The 25,616-nt window shown below is 48.9% G+C and overlaps 1 protein-coding gene across 4 annotated transcripts in view; it reads right to left on the bottom strand.

Moving 5' to 3' along the window:
• The window catches only part of ZDHHC14 (zDHHC palmitoyltransferase 14), a 293,086-nt gene that overhangs the window by 30,321 nt on the left and 237,149 nt on the right, over nt 1–25,616 (bottom strand). For 3 of the 4 annotated variants that reach the window (XM_086708227.1, XM_086708228.1, XM_086708229.1), the window contains exons 4-5: nt 11,131–11,268; nt 7,634–7,682 (exon numbers count right to left, since the gene is read on the bottom strand). In XM_086708227.1, coding sequence (XP_086564353.1) covers nt 7,634–7,682; nt 11,131–11,268 — 187 coding nt within the window. The remainder of the gene's footprint in view (nt 1–7,633; nt 7,683–11,130; nt 11,269–25,616) is intronic. The other variant, XM_086708230.1, reaches the window with a different exon arrangement.

Here is a 25,616-nt window from a genome sequence, read left to right as displayed (position 1 = left end):
TGTAAATTGGGCTCATCTGACCCTTCAGCGCAGGCTCAGCTGTAAGGGACCGACGGACACCTGTCCTACCTATTTCCTGGGGTCCCCCTGAGGACCCACAGACATCGGGACAGAAGGGCCCTGTAAGCTGAGTCTAGCAAAGGCCTGTGCCGCCATCATTAATTTTCCAACGGGCAGTACGGTGTCCCTCCTTTCTGAGGGCATTGAGCCAAATCCGAGCCTTCTACCAAATTCCATTAAAACAGAACCGTGCCCATTAGGCCGCCGGTGCCTTTCAGACAGCGTGCCTCGAAATGAATGCAAATTGGGGATAAAAAGGCTTTCTGGCGAGAGCCTCCACACACGTAGAATCAATTACCATTTGATTTAGCAACCACTGAAAACTCTTCGTTTGGGAGCGCCGAACAATAAGTCATGATTAAAAATGACTGTAATCCTTTTAATTGGATGTTAATGCCGTTTCATCGTGACGACTGTTGATCGCAGGGCTTCTCCTCTCTGGCTCCTCCTCGAGGATGCTGCTGGCCCCGGTGGCCCTGTTCCTGCGGGGACCCCTGTGGGGACTTCCACCTGCAGATCCGCTGGTGAGCTGGAGGCGAGGCCACATGGCTCTCCTGGCTCTGCGTGACCAGTGCCATGTCCTCTGAGGCTGCAATGTTGTCACTGGAGGCTCATGACCTGTTCCTCTTTCCGCCTTTCATGCAAGGAACTGCAGAGGACCGTGAGGTTACTCTAGCTTCACGTGGGGGTTCCCGGGGGGTCAACTCTTAGGTGCTGCGCGTGTATTTCAAATAGGACGCATTTCTAACCGGTGCTAGCTCTCTCCCCTTTCCACTGTGCCTTCCCTCCCCTGGGTCCCCAGGGCTGAGCCCTCCGAACTGGCTCTGACTCTCCCTCCTCCCTCCCAGCAGCACTGATTTGATTGCTTACCTGCTCAGCTGTCCCCTTATCACCCATCTCAATTCCGGGGGCCTTTCCCCTGCACACATCGCCTCTCCCCTTCCTTGTGTTCCCTGCTGCAAATGAGTACTCTTAAGAACACAACAACCATGACAGAAAGGCTCCGGTGATGTCATTCACCTGCCAGAAATCTAAGCTGGTTCCCCAGCGTCCTGGGCAGGAAGGCTGACTGGTATACAATGCTGTCAGGGCCTTTCCCTTCCTGGGAGCAGTCACTCTTGACCCCCCCGGCTCCCCCCCAACCACGGCTTAGCTATCACGGCTCCCCTCCCGCTATGCCCGCCGTGTGTATGAGCCGAAAGTGCATCTGTGTGCTTGTACCGTTAGGGCGGAGGGCCTGCTGACTGGGAGCACGGCCGAGCTCCCGGAGCCCTGCAAACCCTGCTGAAGGAATCAATGAACACAAGCCCAGGTCTGGCCCTACAGACGGGCTGCTCTTCCCTGACACATGCTGCGTATCACCAGGCCCTGCTCAGGCTGTTGGCCCTGCCTGGGATCTCTCCCCTCCATGTCTCCAGTTTTAGGACTTCTTCCCCAATCTTTCCAAGCCCTATGCAAACGCTACCTGCCAAAGCCTTTCCTGATTTCCCTGCAAGATGCCCTTCTGGACCCCCACCCCCACCTCAAGCTCTCCATGATATTTTAGGCCACGTAAGACTTACTCTGCTTTTTAGAACTCAGAGTCATACACCAGGTCTCGGCACCGGCAGATGTTCATTGAGGAGATGAGCGAATCATTCTGTCCACCCTCACTGCTCTGCCTGCCCCCTTTGATAGAATGTGCTTCAGAGGTCTGGGCCGGTGGCTCCTTCTTGACTTTGTAACCCGGGCAGAATTTGCACGGAGTGGGTATTGCGTCAAATGATCTTGGAAGAAACAGATGCCAAGCGGACCTCGTCCTTTGGAAACTTCTTGGCTGTGCGGAGAGAAGACCCAGTGCCTTTCTTCGTGGAGAAGACTCACCTTCCATCTCTCCCTGGGGAAGGGGGGGGGAGGCGGCTCCTGAGAGTCCATAGCACCCAGCCACGCCACTGCCTCTGCTTCTCTGAGGCAGCGATAAGAGGGAGGAAGTGGCCTCAGGCCACTGGGGGGTAAGGAGGGAAGCGAAGGGAGGGCTGGCCAGGGCATCCGAGGCCCGGACAGCATCCTTAGCCTCCCTGATGTGAGCAGGGCTGCACTGTGGGCTGGGAAGGGACCTGCTAAGTGCCACCAGTGAGCCTACTGGCTCTACCCATCCGTCCTCCTCTCCTCCCCCTCCTCCTCCACCTTCTCCTTCCCCTCCTCCTCCTCCTCTTCCCCCACCTCTTGGCTTTGCTGCAAACAAGATGCCATCCTGTCCTTACTGACGGGTACCTCCCGCTTCTCATTGGGTGAGCTGCTTGATTCCTTTCTCCTGTGGTCCTGCTGGTGGGCTCGAGGAAGACCTTCTGGTATGTCAGGGTTTCTGTTGCTCTTGGCAGTGCTTCCGATAGATAAGGTGCCTCCATTGGTTGTTAAATAGCCTTTTGTGTTTCTGATCTCCCTCATTTCATCAAGGACATTGCTTTCAGTTGGATAGTTCTCACAGTAAATCTGTGAGAAACCTTTGCCTGGACCCTGATTTCTCATCAAAATATTTTCATATCATGGTCAGGAGACCAGATTGGAGGCCACTGAAAAATTATAAATTTAAGTTATCCTCTTGCCCGAGAACAGTCAGCAGGTCACGTGCAGAGGCTACACTGGACTCCGGTCCTGTGCTCAGGCAGTTTGCCAGAAAACCTCCTCTTGTCTTAAGAGCTTGGTGCCGTATAGACTCTTGCCCCACAGAGACTGTAGGTCTAGAGAGGACGAGCTGTGGGCCACACTGCCATCGGCCAGAGAGCAGTTGTCATGAGTGTGAAATGTCACGGATCAGTCTCATCCATCAGAAATCAACCACCTCCAAAGAGACTCCCAGGGCCTCAGCAGTGGAAGGAGGCTTGGAGGTCATAACATTATCTGATGCTAGAACCATGTAGGGAGGCGTGGTCCGTCCTCTTTTTGACCACCCCTAGGGCCTGTGATCTCATCGCTTCCCCTGGCCATGCTGGTTCTGAGCTGCCCCAGTGGTGAGCACATCTTTCTTAGTGAGCTGAAAGCTGTCCCTCAGAAGCACCTCCCTGGCCATCCCGGTGCCCCTTCCAGAGCCACACAGGTGTCCACAGGAAAGGCAGGAGCCCAAAGTACCAAACAGGCATCCAGGGATGCCTTACTCCCTGGCATACAGGGATCCAGCCTTACTCATCATATATACATTATCACTAGTAACCAGAACTCAGTATTTTTTCAAAAACACATCACAACCTCATAGAACCTGAAGCATACTTTTTCTTCTGGAATACAGATTCCTGATACATCATCAGACCTCAACACTTCTTTATAGACCCACTCGATAGAAGGAGGGATTCTTCTGCAAAGCATGTACTTAAAACAGGAAAGACGCTGTCAGCACAGAGAGCCTGTAAGTAGTCATACCGATTGGGGGAGGAGTGTTCGGTGGCACATGAAACAATTTCTGTTCTGTGGAATTAAAAAAAAAACCCAGGACCTCACGTCTTAGTGTGGGTACGTCTGATGTTCCTGAAATTCTCCACTACTTCCAGAAAGAATAAAGATCGAAGTTGGGATTGCTGCTCAGACTTCCCCTATCCCTTCCCTGCCCATCTCTTCCCCATGGGCTTCTGTGCTGTCAGATTTCTCCAGAGTCCTGCTCTTGGTGCCTGATTTTCTCTGGGAGAGAAATGGGAGGGAGGGGGTTTATCAGATAATCTTTATATCAGCTGCGGTAGCTACCCTGGGATATTCTGGCTTCAGCTTTAGGTCACCTTTTAACAGGCAGGAGCCCAAAATGACAGTGGATCAAGAGGTGCCATAAAACCTGACCTCAGGGGCACCTGGGTGGCTCAGTCGGTTAAGCGTCCCACTTTGGCTCAGGTCATGATCTCGCGGTCTGTGGGTTCGAGCCCCGCATCGGGCTCTGTGCTGACAGCTCGACCCTGCTAAATAAAGCTCTCTCCTCACCCAGACATCGTGGTTGCTTTTCCCCTAGTCCTGGGGGAGAAGGAGGGCCACCCACTTCCTTTTGCAGAGGAAGAATTACCAGGTAAATTTCCTTTATAATATTTCTCTAAGATTGAAGAGGAGTTGAGGATTTGGTTTTTCATATATCCATCATCGTAAATGTCTTAGACGTAGATGATAGTAACCAATTGTTTGGACAGAGCCACATGTGAGTTTGGATGGCTAAGCCACTTCACTCACAAACTCACAGGACAATGGCGAGACAGACATAGACTCAGAGCTGAGCTGTACTGCTAGTGAGCTGCATGGACGGGTGTAAGAGAGAAACCTCTCAAATCCACCTGTACTTGAGTGCCTGACTCCAGGGTACCTCCTCCCCAAAGGCCTGTGGGGCCAACAGAGCAGTGGCCTCCCTAGAGATGTCCTAATCTCTGGCAGCTCCGAATACATTACCGACATGGCACAAGGGAGTTGCAGACTGCAGGTCATGGACCCTGCGATGGGAAGATAATCCTGAATTCTCAGGGTGCAGCCACTCTTAAAAAACAGAGAGCTTTTCTGGCTGAGGTCAGAGAGATGGGCGGAAGAGAGGCGGGAGGGCTTCAAAGTGTGGGAGGGACCTGACCCACAATTGCTGGCTTAGAAGAGCAAGGAAGTCATGAATCAGAGAACGGAGCAAGGAGATGGGACCTCAGTCCTATGCCCTGGGAACTCGGTCAACCACCCGTATGAGCCTGAAAGAGGATTCTCTCTGGAGCCTCCGGACGAGAGTCCAGGCTGATACCTTGATTTCAGCACTGCGGGACCCAGAGCAGAAATGAGCCAAGCCTGCTGGACTTTCAACCCACAAAACTGCGAAACAGTAAATTTGTGTTGCTCTAAGCCTCTAAAATACAGCCTGGTGCAAGCTGGAGCCTGTTACGAAAGACTGTGGCCTGGAGGAGGCAGGATGCCCTGCAGGCCTGTCTAGCCACTGTAAGGGGCTTGACTCGCATTCAGAGCCAGCTGTCGCCCCCACTGGCTCTGACTGGGCCACGTGGCTCCCAAGCTCCTGAACGTGGAGAACACGCCTGGTAACACCCACCAAGGGAAAACCTCCGCACCTAGAGGTGACAACACCATTTGGAAAGGCAGCGGCTGAGATGCTTGGGAGTTTTCACGACCTGGGCCCTCCCGAAAACTCTTGACCTCTACCTGAGCATGATATTTTGGGGGAAAACAAGCTAAAATCTGCTCTGAACCTAGTAGGGGCATTTCTCGCTTTCCTCTCCTTTCCATGCGAATAGTTTATCCAGCAAGGTCAAAATGCTACCCTTTCTACCAACAACGTTTGTCTGTTCCCCTTCCTGGGGAACACAGTGCTCTTGATTATACACACTATGGGCACAGCCAAATCATGAGAATGAGCAGACATGTGTGCCCTAAAAGAAGGTTCTAGCAGAGCCTGCCCGTTGCACATATTGCCACAAAAAAGAAGCTTCTATGAAATCGCTCCTGCCATGCGTGCAGATGATGCTTTGGTGTCGGGTGTTCTCGCTGATATCCCATATAATTGGTCTCGTCACCATAGCATGTCAAGTACGTAATGCTTGACTCTCGCAGGTCAAAAACTTGAGACACAAAAGCGTTAAAAGAAATGACCTCAGACTTCATTTACAAGAAATGACCTCATTCATCGTGAGGCAGCAGGAATCCAGGACCCACAATCTGGTCCTTCCTTGTGACTCTTTCTGGGGTTGGGAGATGATAAGATCCACGAGCTGGGAGGCCTGTAGTAGGTGTCACGAAGACCCAACAGCACAAACCACACACAAGAGGTGCATGCTGTCTGCTAGAGAGGGGACCGCTGTGCCCAAAGGTGGCACCCAGGAGAGCCACATGGGGCAGGAGGTAGCCTGCAGGCCCCAAAGAATGGGGCAGCTGAAATCCCCCAGGTCTCAGGTGGGCTTTTGCCTCCCCTCCCCACCGAGAGGGGTCCCTGTCACTGATACCTCTCATTGTCTGAAATGCTCCACATGCATTCTGCACAGACATCCAGGGGTCAGAATGGTCACAGGTGCCAGGGACAGAGGACGGGAGGTGGCTCAGGTTGCCACACTCTCGAGGCTTCAGAAAGCATTCCAGCCGGTAGCCCAGACCTTGGTTCCGGTCTAAGGTGCATGTATAAAACTTAACATGACCAGCGTGTTTTCATGATGTAACCAACTTCCTGAAAGACAGATAAGCCTCTTCTTCTGGGAAGAAAAGACAAGGCTTGACTGTAAGATATGCCAAAGCAACAGGCCTTGAAAATAGAAGGGCATGGAGGAGATGATGGTGGAGGGTGTCACCCTGGCAGGACTGGGGACAGGGATGAAGAGAGACATTTCTCATGAGACCTGTTCTTAGCAGCCACAAACATTGAAAATTCCATTCTCAGGACCACCTTTCCTTCTGGATAACTTCTAGCTAACTCTTGCTTCCCAGATCCTTAATAGAAGACAGGACCCAAGCCCCCTTTGTATATCTTCCATATGTCGCCTGTCCCCCTTTTAAGAGATTAGTCGACTATAGGATCTGTACTTGCAACCAACGTTCTACGTTGCCTATGAACACAGAGGCACCAAAAAAGAGATACTTTATATTATGCAAATATCTATAAGACCACATTTGTTGTCAGTTCTATCTTAATAACACTACCACCACCCACACACCAGTTCCCAGGGACGTGAGCCAGCTTATCTTACTAACTAAATGCTGTACGTGATACATACATCTTCATCAAGTTCTTCATTCATTGTTTAAGAATTCTCTACCACAAGATGAAGATTATTTTTGGGAGTACTGAGAAGTTCAAGTCCAGTCTACTTGCTTATGTGAAGAAGAAAGGGAGCTGGGTCCCAGATGGAGCCAGGTCAATGGGTCCAGTGGGCCAGCGCTACAACAATGAATGTGAAACTTAGGGGGATGGGTGAGGCGGGGAGCCCATTCAAGCGCATCATGGGTGAATATTTTTCTTTCAAGAAGTTCAAAATAAGTGTGGTACACGCCCATATATACTGTTTGGCAGGACGGGATTAATCTGTATGGCCTGAGACTGGCCACCTTTAGTCCATTCAAGACTGAGAAAAGGTGTTCTGTTCCTAGAAACAATATAGGTCATCCAGACTGTCTGGAGGGGCGCCCAACGAGATTCCCAGATGGAATCCATATAGAGGGTCAGAGAATTCCCATCTGGTGACTGCGTACCAAGAAGGCAACCCACACACAGGCATCTATAAATACACTGCAGGGACCACCTCCTGATCAAAATGTGGTGGACTGGACCTTGCAGCCCTCCTTCTACCCAAACCAGCCTGACTTAACACATATCAATGCAGGTTCCTGGGGTGGGCAAGAATTTACACTTGGCTTTCCAGCTAAAGAGCGCTTTGATTTAAACAGAGCTAAATGAGTCACTTTGAGGTTCAAGCATTCAGACACCACAACGCATGCAAGTGAATACGGGGAGATTTTTGGAGGATTTACAGAATGCAAGAAACTACGAGTTCCGAGAAGAAAAGCCAGGGCACGGACGATGAGGTAGTTGAGGAGGTCAGTCCAATACTGAACACGTTAGCATTGTGAAAAACACAACGACCAGAAAGGATATCTCGCAGGACTGTCCTTAAGAGCATTTAGGAATCCTGTTTGTTGTGAACCTGTGGGAAATGAAACCAAAATTTAGTATTCAAACATTCACCTCCAGAAAAACAGCCCTTATGCAGAAAGCTCCCTCATCTACATGAAAATAATAGGTGTCTAAAGATCAATTAAATAATTATATTTTGTTGTGCTACAGCACCAGCATACTGATCGGGGACTGAGATTCCACCACAGTTATTCAACCAGAAAATGGCAGATTCATAATTAGACCCGACATCTGCAGGATATTTTTTCAATAAAAGCAGATGGATGCCTGCGTCCTTTCCCATAAATTATAGTTCTGATTACTCCTTTGTTTTCCTCACTTTAATAGGAAAACAGAATACTGTATGCTATTTTTTCCTCTTCTTTTATGAAAGACTGTTTTTCCAAAGTTTGTTAACTTTTGACCTGGGGCATCCTATAAACCAGGCTGCGTACAAAAGACGTCTTTCTCTGCACCCAGAGTAAACAAACTCATAACGTTGGAGTTTATTACTGACTCCTTTAGGCTTGAAGACATTTTAACATGAATTGTGTGTGCAAAAAAAAAAAATTTCTTTAGGGACTTGAGTAAAGATGTATCTGACAAGAAGCAGTTTTTATTGTACGTGTTGACATCATGGTTTTTAAACATAAATGCCCATGGGGGAGGAAGTCTTGGTGCTCCCATCTTAGAGTGGTGATGCTGGGTCCCTGCTGTGCTGCGTGAAGCCATGTGTTTTGGGGACATCATCTGGCTTGGGGCAGAGATGAGAGGCACAGGGAGGACAGACACTGTTATCTCTGCTGCGGCTGCAGGGGGCAGTTAGAGGCAGGGTCCTGGACCCCTCTGTGTAGGAGGGAAGGCTGAGGGTGGGGTGGCTTCAAATTCATCCTTGAGGCCCCATTTCCTCCCTCTGTGCTGTGTTCCCCACAGTGCACTGCTGAGGCACAAGGATGTGCCAAAGAGCAGGAAAATGAAGAAGGAGAGCTTAAGGCTTCTTCTTCCATCTCCACTAGGCCAGTGGGGCAAAGCCAGCACGTGGGCTGGGGCAGATCCTAGAGAAAACACCATCTTGAGGCAAAAGGAAGACACTAAAAGAAATGACTTCTCTTTCCCTACTGACCCCAAACTGGCTTGCTTTTCCAAACCTTCCCTTCTCAACAAGGAAGTCCAGCCATCAGGTTCCCCAGAATCTTTGCTACAACAGGATTCTCCCCCAACCTCCCTTTGGAGCCCCATTACCTGGCAGGGAGAACTCAGGTGACAGTGCTCTGCCTTTGCCAATGTTTTCATAATCTTAGGGGATCATGAGAGTCACGTAAAAATTTGCCCTTCCTTAGAGCATGGAGTGCCAAGCCAAGTTGGGGGCGGGTGGGGTTGTTCAGGGGGATTTGTTGGGGGGTATAGAACAAGGGGAGAGGATAATCTTTATTTGCTTTTGTTCAACACACTCGGGTAATTTGCAAGCAGGTAAATTCTGAACGCTTTTTTTGGGTGGAGAATGGGATTAACAATATATAAAGCATAAACTACAGCAAACTCCATTTTCTCCCATCTAAGTACTAACCAGGCCAGACCCTGCTTAGCTTCCCAGGTCAGCGTGTTCAGGGTGGAATGGTCGTAGACCACAAACTCTATTTGGCTGGATCTGGGGTGAGTAAACCTTTAGGGAAGATGAAAGTGAAATGTACCTCACCCAACTGTGGTGGGTGTACCCAAATGTACACCACCCGCCCGCCAGGTGGCTGGCTTCACAGTGTGTGTGTGAGTGTGTGTGTTCCCAGAGTTCACGTGTGCAGGTGAGCAAGCGAAAACTGGCCCTTGATACCCAGAATGTAAGGGCAAGGCCATAAATACACTTCAGTAATACACATATGAAAGCATTCTGAAGTTGCTAAAGATGATACAAAAACGTCAAGTTTGAATACTATTTTTTTAGGTCATAAATGTGCTGCAACTATCAGCACTTATTTCTTCTCGAGTTGTGTAAACCACAGTTTCTTGTCTCTGATTCTTTTGCCTATTAATAAGCAGATAGGACCCTGGCTACATTTTTGCCATTTTCAACTCTGAAAATAGAGAGCAAAGGGCCACCATTAACACCCTTCCAAGGTAGGGTGGAAAAGGCCTCTAATAAACCTTAATTCTCTTCTTGGGATCCCACCCAAGTTATGGCTCTCAAGCATAGATTACAAACTTGCGTCACATTCAGATGAAGGGATTTCAGCCAAAAAGAACGGGACCTACGTTTTAAAATGCCATGAAAACTTAGGAGATTCCACGTAAGGTCCAATCATGACCGATGTTTCCATGCGAAATTTTCTATGCCCTCCCTATCTTGGGCTGCACCAAACCCAACCCAAAGAGCGGCAGGGAATATGCACTTCTAACTTCAGCCTGGGCACATGCCATCTGTGGTATCAGTGCTGCTGCCCGGGGAAGAAAGTGGGCTTGTGTTCAGACAGTGAGGGACACATTGCAGGAGGAAGCTTTGTACTTGCTAATGGATGGCTGTACTTCAGGAATGTGGACCAGAGGCAACGCTGGTCTCTCATGTTGCTAATGGGCACTGTAATGGAAGTTAAAGGCTTAAGTTTATAGTTCAAAGCCAATTAACTTCCTTCCCATCACTCCCTATTGTTGGAAAGTGGATAACCAAGAGGGCAAAGAAATTCAAAGTCATGACCTTCAGAATGGGAAATAAGAAACGTCATTTGCTTAGGCAAATACACATTAAAATCATTAATATCCCAATCTCAGTTTTAATAATGTTGCTTCCTTCCTTTAATAATGTTGCCAGGGATTTACTAATGTTTAGCAGGTAATTGAAAATCTTTTCAATTGTATATTTTTAATGTGTGTGTGTGTGTGTATGTGTGTGTGTGTGTGTGTTAGAAAACCCAGTCTTCAGCCTCAGACATTGTTTTCTAGGGATGGTGACTGTTCTCACTTAAGCCAGTATCATGTTAATGTTAAAAACAAACAAAACTATTTGATGGTTATCATTGCAGCCCATTATCCTTTGTGCAAAATGTGGGAATGATTCTTTCAGGGAATCCCTTAGCAAAAGAGAAAGTGAGGTCACTGAGGTTGCAGCAGGGGCAAGTGTATCAAGGAAAAAGTCTTGTAAGTGAAAGACAGCCTGATCTGGGGCGTTCAGGCAGCTGTGGCCGGAAGGATCAGGAATGGGGAGTAGAAGGAACAAGGGAGAGAGGGCAGGGAGAAGGGCAGCCGGGGAGGCCAAGGAGGGTGACAGGGAGGGAGGGGTGCCAGGGGAGGAGGAAGGGAGGGGAGGGCAGGGGAGGAGAAAGGGGAGAAACACAAAAGGGGGCAGCTGGAAGCGAGGAGAGGTCCAGGAAGAGGGGAAAGAGAAGAAAGAGAAAGCCCGAAATGATCAAAATATTAAATCAAAATTAAATCCGAAAACCAAAGTCAGGCAAATGGTTACATACGTAATCTGATTTCGCCAGCATACTTACGAAGAATGACGTGGGTGATAACGAATGCAAGTATAAAGACTGTCAGAAAAGACAGAGATAAAATAAACATATAAAAAAATCTGTAGTTTCTTTTCCCCACACAGTTGCCTACCCAGGGACAGTGGTGATCAAACCGTTCTGAAATGAGAGGCAGAAAAAAAAAAAAAAAACGGAAATCAGTTAATAAAATGTCTTTTTACTTGACGGAAACTCTCCCTGCTACCCAATACTCTGACGACGCAGTTCGTCCTTGAACGGTGTGGGGGCACACGGCCGAAAACCCCATCTAACTCTGACCCCCCAGAAACTTAACTGTAATAGCCCACGGTCGACTGGAAGCCTTAACGATCACCTACACAGTTGATTAACACATATTTTATACGTTCTATGTACTATATGCTGTATTCGTACAATAAAGTGAGCTAGCGGAAAGAAAATTTCATACAGAAAATCAGAAGGAAAAGAAAATACATTCACGGTGCTGTGCTGTGTTTATGGGGAAATACCCACGTATAAGCAGCCCCACGGAGTTCCAGCCTGTGTTGTTCAAAACCCTACCACACTGTGCATTTCCAAATCCACTGCTCAGAGAAATGCTTAACATGCAGACAGCTGAAGCACAGAATCATTCTTTCAACGGAACTTCGCTGGTTTGAAAGCACAAGGAACATGCATCCTTCTCACACAACAACTTGAAGAAACAGGCGCTCAAGTTCTCGTGACAATTAGAAAAGGGACGATTTCCCTGTTTTGTACCAACGGGCTTTTTAGGTTCACAGAACAGCCTTCCCTCAGGATGGTTGTTAAGTGCTGGGCTGGGCAGGGCCTGGGCTCGGCCCCTCGCTCGCGCACATGTGTGTGCGTGCACACGTGTGTGTCTGTGCGTGGGACCGAGTGAGCACCTCTCTCGTCACGTGTTTGCGTGCGTGCTTGCGTGTGGGCACGCACATGTGGTACTGAGTGACACGTCTCTCGTCAGCGGCTGTAGACGGAGGTCCCTGTCCAGGGGGCCTGTCCCAGGACAGAGGGATTGTCTCTTGTTCTCTCCTCCCATGACAACGGTCTCCCAAGGAAATGCCTCCACTCTTTCAATAGTTACAGGAAAATTGGTATTTTAAAAACCGTGGTCTTCACGCGCAAGGTAAGACACTGTGTCTTTCAGCCCACAGTTCTCGGCTAAGTTACCTGTGAAACGGAGATGCTTTCATAGAGTCCTTGTGGGGTTAAGTAATGTCTGGGAAAGCCTTTCTACAAAGCACACAGTGTTTTGAGGTTTGTTAAGAGAAGTCACATACCTTGATACCTCTGGCCTTGAGCCATTTTAGGAGGAAAATGATGCTGCCCTAATTTACAGGGGAGCCAACGGAGGCCCAGAGAGAGGGACGGCTGCTCGTGTGGGGCCACACAGCTCAGAATCAGTAGAGCTAGAACCCGAGGGCACCCCACAAGTGCCCAAGTGCTGGGACTGGGCACTTCCGCACCGTCACCCCCGGTTCCCTACGTACAGACACGCGTCTTCTCGCCTCGGGAATTTCACACAACGTCTGAAATGAGGTTGTGACTCATCCTTCCCCCTGCAAGTAATGGCCAAGTGCTTCTCTTTTCTCTACTCCTCGGATGGTTTTCCGTCCAAAGGACCATCCAGAGTGCCCTCCTAACACACCCTGATCTGACCGCCTGCTGCCAGGGGGGCCGAAAACACCAGGGGGGATGAGTTAGCTTTTTACACGGCGTCTTTCCCAAGCTTAACTTCTATTCAGTTTTCATATTTTAAATCCCTATGTGTGTTTTATTTATTTATTTATTTATTTATTTATTTATTTATTTATTTATTTTAACGTGGATCCATTTTTTTTGAGGGGGGAGGGGCAGAGAGAGGGGGGAGACACAGAACGCAAAGCACAGAATCTGAGCTGTAGGCACAGAGCCCGATGCAGGGCTCAAACCCACAAACCCACAGGACCTGAGCCAAAGTCAGACGCTTAACGTTTTAAAAACACACACAGAGAGGCGCACATCAGGTGTGACCATGTAAGTAAACTGACCAAAGTCAGGCAAGGTGGTGTTGCCTTTCTTTGTGGTCACCTGTCACCAATCACTCATCTTCTATTTTATGTTCCCCACAAGCTTTGCTTCTTGAGAAGGGTGCAAGGACACCTGGGGACAGTGGTGGCAGAGGGGCCCTAAGAGTCATGCTTGTCTGCAAGTGGTGCGAACGACAAACAGCCAGTCTGAGCAGGGGACCTGGTGAGAAATTTCAGGCCTCACTGGTCTGGTGACAGCCCGATGGCCTGTCACCAGAGGCTGGCACGTGAGGTAAGTAATGCCTGTTGCTGGACCACATCATGTGATGACACGTGTTGCCAAGCCACACAGCTGGAAAAGTGAACTCTTGTGTAAAAACAACCTCAGTTCTCCCAAGTCACTGGTCTATGCGGGCTGTACTGGAGACGTCTACACAAAGAAGGGCAAAAAGAGAGAAAAAAATCTGAACCAGTGAGATTTTCCCAAGACTTTGTGCCATTTCAAGAAGCCTCTTCTTCATCCATGAGCACAGAAAATGGGAATGAAATTGGAGGCCTGGGGCCACAGGAGCACATGTTAGGTCAGAATCTCTGACCCCCGCTACGAAAGCTGATCTCCAAATCCAAAATATGTGGATTCAGCCTCTTCACTCAAGCGAAAGCCGCCTGTCAGCGCAGAAGACACTAAGGCTTGGGAGGTGTCACTAACACTGTGGACACCCCCGTCGAAGTACAAGGGTCTTGGCCACCCACTGTCGACCATGGCTGTGGGGGCGGGCGGTTGTTGTTTTTCGCTTAGAAAGTTTACTAGCGGCTGAGGGAGGCAGACCTACTGGAGAAGTGAAGACGGTAGATGGTGTGCATGAGACCCTTGCTCATGGGGTCTGGGAGGCTTCTTGCAAAACCAGTCACGTCTCAGGAATGGTGTGAACGCCTGGTGGCCTGGCAGTCTTGAGCTGGAAGCAGTTTCCACATGGAAACTTGTCCTACTGAAAACTTCCTAGGCTAACAAAAATCCCACTGAAATGTAGGCTCCCCGTGAAGTTCTTTTATTGAACGTTTTCCACGTCCTTCTTGGTGTGTGTTGAATACACGGCGGTAAATGAGCCTCCAAGACTCGGTGGGCATCTCTGTCCAATGGCCACTTGTACCGTGCCATGCCCTCCGCCATGCCCTCCTCCCATCCCCTTGCTCAGTTTCACTCTCTGCCTGACTTCTGGAGGTGGGCTGCACCCTGGGCTCAGCTTGGGCCTCTCCTCTCCTCTGTGGATTCTCTACCACTGTGAATTCTCTTTCTCCCAACGTTCAACTGCCAACCAAAATGGCCATGCACTGCCTTCGACGGGTCCTGTCAGCTCTACCCCCACGTTTATCCAAAATCATCTATTTTTTGTTCGTGTTTGCCAACGCTACTCTAGGCCTTTGATGAATATTTGTCAAATGATTGAATGAGCCCTCATACCGCCAAAAGGACATCCAAGCCAGCAAGCGTGTTACCCAATGTCACACAGTTCACGAGTACCAAGGCTGGGAAGAAGCCCTGCTCTATCTGCCCCCAGGATCCTGGCTCCGAAATGCACGCTGCCTTTCTTGAGTATTTTCCCTGCGCCCAGCACCACGTCAAGTGCTAGGAAGGAAAACACCACCACCACCCCATGGCTTCAAGGCGTTCCTTATCTTGTCTGATGGGATGCTTTGTTTTCAGCCTCCAGATACCCCTCAGACTCTGGGAATGAACTCCTAACAGAGAAAACCCAACTGAATGTCTAACTCAATCTGTTCTCTCACCGATGTTGGCAAGCGCACAGTCTCTCTTTACGGGTCAAGGATAAAAGCAGGACAAGAGGTGTCACCCCAGCCCGCGTGGCTCTGCTCTGAGTGCACTCGCCCTAGCTCAGAGTGGAAGGAGCTCAGCGGGGGCCTGGGGGTGTTCCGAGTGGGGAGGCTTCTGTTACTCAGTTTCCAGGGGAGAAGAGCAGACAAGAGTTGGGGACGGGCTGAGATGGGACAAGAGGAAGTGGCCACAGCTGTGCACGATGTGCTCCCGGGGACCTGGATGAAGCAGTAATTGGCCAAGAGGGAGAACATCTGGAGGAGGAGAGGGGGACCCAGCAGCTGGAAAGCTACTTGCAAGAATCTGCAACATCGGAGACATTTTGAATGACTATCGTTAGAGGTCAGCTCGTGGATTTTCCACGTGGAAAAACTAAACGGGTGTCCTATGTACTGGCGGTGGGGTGGGGGGTGCTGTGGGAGATTCTTTAAAAAAAAAAAACGCTTTGGACTTTCTGCCACATCCCTTGATTCTGAGGTCCGGACCCGGCCAGAAGGGAGTGGCCTCTACACTGCTACATTTCTGGAGAGTTCCTTTAAAAAGCACTAGGAGCTATTCCCTGGGCTATGCTATGCTGTTGTGGGTCTGTGCTCAGTCTTGCCGCACACAGGAACAGCTTCAGGGGTGGGGAATGGAACACAGGGGCAGGGCGGGGTGCTGATAAACCTGAAAGGTTCTGTAAAGTAACTGGAGATCCGAGTAGCCAGCAGGGGCGCCCTGCCCACGGCCCTGTAAGCACCACACCACCCTGTGTGGATCTGTCCTCCCCTCCTTCCCCTGGTGAGCCTTGTGGTAAGAGACAATTTCTGGCCACCCGAATTGCCTGGCAGACACTCAACAAACATGCACCAAGCCAAGGAAGAGATGCCTTTAATCGCTTTTGGTAGGTTTCTGGGTAGTTGCTGCTCCTGGTGGCCAGGAACAGACACTGAAAATGCTGGTCAAGGAGAAGATCGCTGGGGAGCCAACCAGAGGAAAAGGCAGGGTCTGTGAAATTTGAATGAGTTCAGAGAAGGCTGAGGGTTGGAAGCTGTTGACCGGAGGTTAAAAGCACCCGCTGGATACTTCTTAATCGGCTCATGGCAAGAAGTGGCCTCTACACTAACAGTGGGAGGCAGAGGTGGTTTTATGAAAAGCTCCACAGGATGCCACAGGGGGACCCAGATGCTATGTTTGGGATGCAAGCCGACTTCAAAAAGTCACCTGCCCTGAGATCTAAGTGGGGAAAGAAGGTTCCATTAAAATGGCCAGTGGGGGCACACTTTAGAAAAGTCTTATTTTGTTAACCCCAAAGTCAAAATAATAATGACAATATTATGATTATGATTATCAATTTTAAACAGAGAGAGCAGGGGAGAGCGGTAGAGGAAGAGAGACAGAATCTCAAGCAGGCTCCACACTCAGCGAGGAGCCCAACGAGGGGCTCAATCTCACGACCCCGGAATCATGACTTGAGCCGAAATCAAGAGTTGGACGCTCAACTGATTGAGACACCCAGGCACCCCAACAATAATATTATTAATGATGATTAAAGGTACCATTCACTGACTGCCTGTTACATGATTATGTATTTTATTATTTCATCGTCTGTCATCTGTCCTGGACAACAGCCCCAGAGTAGCCCCAGGTGCTATGCCCACACCTTACAGACCAGGGAATCACCACGCAAAGTGAGGGACTACCCATCAGGGGCCCCAGATTCTGAGCAGAGACCATGCCTCAGCCCCGACCAGAGGAAGATTTGGGGGAGAAATGGAGTATGAAAAAGACCCTTAAAAAAAGGAAAATAGAAGCATTAAAATTGTACCAGGACAGAAAAGTCTGCTGAAATATTAAAGAAAAAATATTTGCCAAAGCTGTGTTTGAAGGTTGCCAGAGAAAGGAATACAGTGCTTGAAACATTAAGAATTTAAAATCTCCTAAAAGTCAGGCTCTCATATAGGCCCTCAAGAACGGGACCCAGAGGTAGAGAAAAATCACACCCTCAGGCCAGGCAGCAGCGGACCCAAAAAGTCTGCATTCTCCAGACAGTGGTCCTGGGCTCTAGGTGGGCCACATCTCAGCTTGGTCAGGAGAGGGGAAGTAACAATCCTAACTTCCTTCTCCAGCAGTGTCTCGAGAATCGTGTGAAAATATAGATGTAACTATGCAATTGAAATTAAAAACTTCTCATGTAGATGTTACTACATCTAAAGTAAGTGTTGTTAAAGGTACGGAATGGAAAATTATTTTTCCTTTCAACCTAGCGCTTTTTTTTTTTTTTAACTTCCCCAATTGGACAAATCTTGCCCTATGAGGTATCTTTTGTTTCTTTTAATTGAGTTGAATCCTCAGCAGATTTTTTTTTTTTTAAGTTTATTTATTTTTGAGACAGAGAGAGACAGAGCATGAAACAGGGGAGGGGCAGAGAGAGAGGGAGACACAGAATCAGAAGCAGGCTCCAGGCTCCGAGCCATCAGCCCAGAGCCCGACGCGGGGCTCGAACTCACGGACCGCGAGATCGTGACCTGAGCTGAAGTCGGCCGCTCAACCGACTGCGCCACCCAGGCGCCCCTCTTTTGTTTCTCTTTTAAAATGAGGAATGCCGAGGTAGAGCGGCACGTATTGTCACCCGGCCTTTATGGCTCCCAAGTGATTCTTAGACACTAAATAATTCATGCTGTTCTAAACTTTTGGTAAGATCCGAGTTAAAATATGTGTGTCCACGGCCTGGTTAGGTTTCTGGAAAGCAGCCTGGCACTCTCACTCCACCTCCTCCTCCTCTCACTTTTATCCACCCTCAGTGAGTCCTTGCAGGGAATTATGTCATTTATTTCTCAGACCACCTGGTAAGGTTGATGCTCTTATGCCCATTTTACAGATGAGAAGGTGCAGATGAGAAGTTGGCCTTGGAATCCAGGTGTTCATCTGAACCCTTACCCACCACCTGTTACTGTCTCCTGCTCTGCCGGCTGGGCTGGATGGGCCTGAGGACCCGACCCCTCCCTCTTAGAGCAGCACACGTGGGCACCTGACACCCCCCCCCCCCCCCCGCGCCGATCACAGGAATGGGAATAAGAATGGAACGCTGCCACCCAGGACTGGCACTTGTGTCGGTGAGCCTGATGGGTCTCTCCTGGTTCAGGGCATCCTGAACCATGCAGAGGACACCTAGCTCATGTCTGGAGAGGCCTATCCTCAGTCAGAAGGAAGTACCCCAACCTCTGCAAGGATGACCTCATTCGCAGCAAAGTGAAAATCAGAAGCAGCAGAAACTCCTTGTGAGACATACAGATTTGACACATTCATGGACACTGTGGCGCTTGGGGGTTATTTGGGGCAAAGGGATGTATCAGGGAAGTTTCCTATCCCCTCCCAACTCCTCTTACCTCCTTTTCTGAAAATGAATTCTATCTGTGATATCATATTAACTACTTCTGTGGCCTTAAAGTATTAATATATCACTTCTGCATGGGGACTCAGTTTCCTCACATGTAAAAAGTGGAATTCAATAAGCCCTGAGACCCCTTTGAGCTGTAAAATAAAATGCAACACGACTCTGTGTTTTATTAGTACCCGCGTGGATTTTTCCGGTCTTGAGCCCTTGCCAATGTCCTATAAATTAAGAGTCTACAGGGTTTAGCTCCATTTGTTCAAAAATGAAAACTTTTTATGTAAAACCAACTAGGGAATGTAGAGTTGTTATAATGTTTACAATGCAGGTTAACATAACCTTGGGCAGTGATGTGGAATCCAAAGCGTCCCTGCCAAGGTCTCACCTGCACCTCCCACCGCTGCTCTGGCTTCACCACTATCTGGCACAGCGCTGAGTTTTTGTGGGCATCAAGGGAGGGGATTGACAATGGACAGCTAAGGTGCCTTCGGCTCCTCAGATGGCAGATTGTACCCATTTCCATTTCCTTAAGTTGTTATCAGTTTAACTTCGGTTTTTAACATCGGGTTCCAATGCTGGGGGAATTTTTTGCTTCTAGGAGGATGGGAGGGCACGCAGGGGAGAAGCCAGCCTTTGGGGGAGGCTGTGCCGTGAGGAGACCTGCTGGTTAGAGACACAGAGGACAATGAAACTTGGGAAGAGGGGGAAAAAGTTCCTCCCAGAGAAGCAAATAGAAATAGTTGCTAAATAAAGTGGGGGAGAAGGTGGGAGAAGACTTTGTTTTTGAAAGGAGACGTAAGGAAGTTAATAGAAATATGATGACTTTACAAAGTGAATCAGCCCAGGGGCACCTGGGTGGCTCAGTTGGTTGAGTGTTCGACTCTTGATCTCTGCTTAGGTCACGATCTCACAATTGTGACATCAAGTTCCACATCCGGGCTCTGTGCTGGACACGGAGCCTGCTTGAGATTCTCTCTCTTTCTCTCTGATCCCCCCCCCCCTCAAAAAAAAGTGAATCTGCCCATTATGAGGTAGAGGGAAAGAAATCCTACAATTCCCTAAGTTTTGGGTCCTGGAGGGGCATCCTAGGAAATGCCAGTCCCAATGCAGGAGAATCCATTTCCTTCCCTGCTCTGGGTGTCCCAGCATCTCTGCCCTCAGAAGACTCAGGAACGACAGCCCTGCTATTGAGCTCTTTCAGCCTCCTGGAAAGGGCTCTGGATCATTCTGTAACAGTAAGTTACATTCAGCAACGTAAGTTCAAATTTGTACATCCTCAAGAACACAGTCTCGAGACATTAGTGGTCCCTGCTGTGTCCTGAAAACTCTGAAATGAACTGCAGGGTAAGCGAGTGCCGGAATGCGCAGGGAGCCTCCTTTCCTGGCATGCCACCCCCCCAAGCCCAGCCAGGCCCCTCTCAGCCCCGGCCTCACTGTCTATGGGTCTGCAGGGCCGGAAACTCTGCATGGGGGTTCCCCCGAATCCTCCACGGAATATCAAATGATCTTCTACAAGCCCGTACTATCAACTGACATCCCCCCCCTAAACATCTCCGTTCTTCTCTAGAAATTCCAGGCCTTGAAATCAGTATCAACCCCACCTTACATCAGAATGGCTTAACCATTTGAGGGCCTTCTGGTCGTCAGTCCTTGTTCACATTCGCAGTGGGAGATAGGCAGCAGGCAGGAATGAGTGAGGACTGTGAAGGTCGGAGCCACACAATGGCCAAGGTCCCCTGGCTATTCCATGCTGGGCCTGGGTCAAGAGCCCCTTCTGATATCTAGTCACTGTTTTCCCCAAGTCTTCCACACTCTTGAGTCCCATGTTCTTTCATGTTCCATTATAATCGTTTTTGAAGCCTTAGTCAATTTATCCCCAAAATGAAGGTTTCAGAACGGAGTTAGCTCATGAGTACGTTACATACGTAGAGCGGACAATTAATTCTAAGCCTCTTCAAAACCTTTTAATTTGACTCTGTATACACACAGTTGGAAACTGGTGTTCCCAATGGGCACGCTCTTCCAAAGTAAACACGCTTCTGTGATCTTGTACGAAAGACTCTGCATCACCTAAGGCACAGAGCTGTGTCAATGAGCAGGACGCAATGACTCAATGGGATGGATGATGATTCCCTTAAAAAGAAAACTCTGATGTGTCCAAAGTAGTAATTAAAAAAAAATGATCTGGAATGAAACCTCTTTGCAAAACTTCTGAGACATTTCATTTCTCTGAAGTTGAAACTGTAGACCCAACTTCATTACAAGGAGCGTTACAACAAAGACCAGCACAAGGAAGTGATAAAAAAATACAGACTGTGCTTTATACATTTGAAGGTGCTTTCACATCTCATCTGATAATACAACTGTATTCACACCGTGTCTCATGGCTACGGCTCATACCTGTGTGTTACCAGGTGACATGGACAGATGGGTGTCACAAGGTGATGTGGACAGATGTGAGACAGGAAAGCGGGAGGGGCCAGTGTTCCTCCTCTGATCCTTCTTCAGTCTGTGCGACTGATATTCATATTCATGATATTCATAACTGTCCTCAGTTTCCCATTTCTAAAAGTTGTGCCTTGGCCAGAAGACCCTCGGGTGCCCTCTCTGCCCAGCAACTCTCAGAGGCAGGGGCTCTGGTGGCTCAATCCAGTTCTTTTGGGACAACAGAATAGAAGCAAAGCCAGACTCAGGTGGGCAGAAAAGCTGTCTGAGGCTCAGAAGTCCTCTGTAAGGGTTTCCAAAATTCCCACTCTGCACAGGTGTTCAGCCCCCTCAAGTATCTACTTCTCCAGCGGCTTGTGTGACTGGCATTTCAGGACACGTGTCCGACATTCCACAATCCTTTTGCCCCTCTGGTTCACGGTCTGATGGCCAGTTGCAGACGTCCAGGTTTGGGAGGGTACAGTTGGGAGGAGGTAACAAGAGTCATTCCCATTGAGCACGAGGCAATATCTCAGGGTCACTCATCCCAAGCTCCACCCTGGGGCCTTTACTGTTCTCACTGATACATTCTCCTCGACCGAGCACTTGGCTGCCTTTCCACCTGCCTGCTAGGCATTCCTACCTGTCTCGTAGACACCTCACCTCCATCGGGTCCAAAGCTACATTCTTTACGCTCCCCTGTACTCTCTGCTCACTACCTGCCTCGTCTGTGCAAATGGCACCCCAAGCATCTAGTTGCCCATGGTAGAGAATGAGCTCGTTTCTGTCTTTGGACACATCTCTCATATCCAGCTGGTCAATAGGATTGATAGCTGTATTCCTGCTGTCTTTTCTTTTCTTTTTTAAAGTTTATTTATTTATTTATTTATTTATTTATTTATTTATTTATTTTTGAGAGGGAGGGGGAGAGAGAGAGAGAGAGAGAGAGAGAGAGAGAGTGCATGCAAGCAGGGGAGGGGCAGAGAGAGAAGACAATAGGCTCCAGGCTCTGAGCTGACACCAGAGAACCTGATGCGGGGCTTGAACCCACAAACCACGAGATCATGACCTGAGCTGAAGTCAGACACTTAACTGACTGAGCCACCCAGGCGCTCCACCTGCTGTCTTTCCTAAGCTTCTGCTCCCTGTCTCTGCAGGCCATTTCAGGGTACACGCCCTTATCAGCTTTTTTGTGAACCACTGTAAAATCTTCCTGGAGTGCCCGGTCAGTGTATCCCCCTCCAGATTGTTGCTAGAAGGACCGCCCAAAGCAAGTAAGATCACATGAGCCCTTTGCTTACATTCCCTGTGCGGCTCCTGCTGCTGGGGCCTCCCTTTCTTTGTTGGGTATGGCCTCCATGTGACACAGAACTGATGCGTTTCCAAATTGAGCTCCTTGGGGGCTGGCGCTGGGGTGCCCCTCCCCCATCATTCACCTCCTCTTCCCTTTCAACTGGAGTAGATAGACTCTATTTGTCTGATATATTGAGTTTCCCCATTATATTCCATCTTCTAAAATGGCCCACTGCTTACAACCACACCCCCCCCACACACAGATTTATAATCACTAATAAATGTTCCCTGTAATTATTCCAAGCAGTCCCAAGTTCCCAGCATGTGTGGCATTGTGCCGTTATAAAAGGAGAGCGTGTTGAAAGCACGCGGGATTCCTAGGTGAGAGGACCTGCCATCCTAATCTTAAAGGCCTGTTTTGCAACGTCACCTAGGCAAGTTCGTGGGCCCCAGCGGCTGGGTATGCTGCAAAAGGTTCTGTCCAACTCAAATTCTAAAATCGTACGGCTAAATAAAAGTTTCAAGAATGGAAGTCAGTTGTTGTCCACTCTACAGAAAGTTAGGAGGTGCTGGCAGGCTTCAGCAGTAGAAACTATAAATAATTTATAAGAACTGGCCCTCTTATGGACCCAGGTTAGCCGCAGGATATACTGGTGGCCCTGAGACCACAAGTACTACATAAACACCCCTCCCCCCCACAAATCCGATCAGCAGACTTCTTAGACGCTAAATATAGTACCTTGTCTTCTAGCTGCTGTTGTTGTTCAGCACAAGCACGCCTAGCACTTGCCTGAGTCACTCTGGTTTAGCCAGTGGATCGTCAATTACTTTTTTTAAACCAAGGCATTCAAAAGAACAGGCCAGAGGTTCTAGCTAACGGTCAGGATTGGCTGCATAATTTGTGGGGCCCCCTGCAAAATCAAAGTATAGGGCATCTTACAAAAAAATGCATAAGAATTTTAAGACAGAGACAGCAGAGCATAAAATCAACCTTGGGTCCTGCACACTGACGAAGCCAGACTTGTTAACTGCCATAGGTTTATGGTCTGGGAAAGTGATTTTCTGATCGAGGCAGATTCATGGCTAGAAATTCTGGTGGATTGTCTGAAAGGATTTACAAAGGGCGTCTAAGACCAAAGTACAGCGAGGATGTGGTGAGAAACTGTTAGACTTACAGGGGGCTAACATCCCACTCCACGGGGAAAGCCTCTGGGCAGGTACAAAAACCCTCCTGGCTGACACTTGCTGAGCTACCCAGCTCAGATCCAGTGGCTGGGCCGCCGGGGGAGGGTTCCTGCTGCTGCTGAAGAAGGTGTGAGAGGAGTGAGGTGCCTGGGTGGCTCAGTGGTTCAACATCCGACTCTTGATTTTGGCTCAGGTCATGATCTGACAGTTCCCGAGATCAAGCCCCGTGTCGGGCTCTGTGCTGACCGCGTAGAGCCTGCGTGGGATTCTCTCTCTGTGCCCATCCCTGCTTGAACGAGGGAAGCAGGACGAGAGGGACGAAGCAAAGTCTAAGACTCCACCCTCTGGTCCACTGATTCCCGTGAATATCAGAAACTTGGGTTTTTGACCCCTATGGCAGTGGTTCTTAAGCTTTTTTATTCCCAAATGCTTTGAAAATCTGAAGAAAACTGTGCTACCCCCCACCCCCTGCTTCACACACACAGCAGTTTACATACAGCTTCCTGAAGCCTGTTCTCAGACCCCCCCCCCCCACCGTGGGGGAGGGGCTCAGAACGGCTGACCTGTGGTTTACTTTGCTGAAAATGAAGGAACTAATTTCAAACAACTAATGTTCAGGTTGAGTTGTTCTAAGAAGGCGGGCAGGCAGGTTCCCACCTGCTGACTGGCCGGCTATATGTGCCGTATTACACGCCCTGAAACCCCAATCCGGCTGGAGGCTGGCTCTCCGCTCAGCCTGCACAACCGCACTGCCGCTGAGCGCTCACGCCGAAAGGGAGCTGCTTTACTTTCGGGGAAGGGCCCGTGTTTTATTCAGGGTTTTCCAAGCTAAGGGCTGTGAGTAAATAGCGGGTCCTGAAATTAGTTGGTTGTGACGAGCATTCATATTTTTTAAAAAAGACGAGGAAGAGAAAATAGGCATCTCATGAAACCGTATCTGGGCATTTGTATACATTGTATACATTTGTGTACATTGGGCACCAGGGTATATGCATTTCTTACTGTGAGTTGCAGGGAAGGAAAACGTTCTAAGGCAATGACTGCTTTATTCAAATTTATAGTGGGCACATGACAGGCTCTCAAACACTTTCCCAGTGAATACATCTATGTACACGTCATATTTGCAAGAGGCCTGAATACATTCTCAGTCATGTCATTGACAGCCTCCTAGAGCTCCATCAGGGTTACCGATTCCCCATCACCCTTGTATTTAATTTCTTTCTTTCTTTCTTTCTTTCTTTCTTTCTTTCTTTCTTTCTTTCTTTCTTTCTCTTTCTTTCTTTCTTTCTTTCTTTCTTTCTTTCTTTCTTTCTTTCTCTTTCTTTCTTTCTTTCTTTCTTTCTTTCTTTCTTTCTTTCTTTCTTCTTTTTTTACCATTTCTCCTGGAGTCTGAAAATTTTCATTTGTACTGCTGGAACTTTGAGGGTTTGAGGGTGGGGCTGTGACTTTTATTTAGTTTAGATTGGGGAAAGGAAACTTTTTTGTTCCAGTTGAGAGCACTAACCTAGTCATAGAACCGAAAAAACAATATACTTTTTTTTTTTTTTAAGAGAGAAAGGTAAAGTGGGGAAAGGAAGGTAGAGGAATACTCACTTGGTTTTTTTTCTCTTTCCCTCCCTCCCTTCCTTTGCTCCCTCTACCGGCACATATTAACTGAGCAGCTGCATGCCAGGCCCGGTGCTGGTTGCTGAGAATACGGGACGAGAGATACAGACACAGCTCTCACTCCAAATAAGCCCTCAGTGTATCATGACAGCCTGGGCGGGTGAAGCCAGAGCTCAGACAGCCTTGGGGGGGGGGGTGTCCCTGAGAAACCACTCCAGGGGTCCTCCTGAAAGGTGGGCAGGAGTTAACAGAGGGGACTGTGGCTTGTTCCAGGGATGGAGAACAGGAGAGGGGGGCCGAGCCCGGAGCTGAAGAGGTGGGCAGGGCACACATCTTGCAGACCAGGTTAAGGATTTTGGCCTCCTTCCTATTAACCACCAGCAGGAAAGCACCAATTTGTATATACATTTAATGTTTATTTATTTTTGAGAGAAAGAGACAGAGTGTGAGCAGGGGAGGGGCAGAGAGAGAGAGAGAGAGAGACAGAGAATCCGAAGCAGGCTCCAGGCTCTGAGTTGTCAGCACAGAGCCGGATGTAGGGCTCAAACCCACGAACTGCGAGATCATGACCTGAGCCGAAGTCGGAGGCTTAACTGACAGAGCCACCCAGGCGCCCCATGGAAAGCACTTTCAAGGAGAAGGGTGACGTGATCACACTCTGTCTAGGTCATAGAGGGTGGACTGGATGGGGAGAAGAGATGGATGGAGGAGGCCACCAGGAGACCCCTGCCCGGTCAAGGTGAGAGGG

This window comes from Puma concolor, chromosome B2, assembly GCF_028749965.1.
Source record: "Puma concolor isolate L17-30 chromosome B2, mPumCon1.1.hap2, whole genome shotgun sequence".
Taxonomy (NCBI): Eukaryota; Metazoa; Chordata; class Mammalia; order Carnivora; family Felidae; genus Puma; species Puma concolor.
This window is presented reverse-complemented; position numbering and strand designations above follow the sequence as displayed.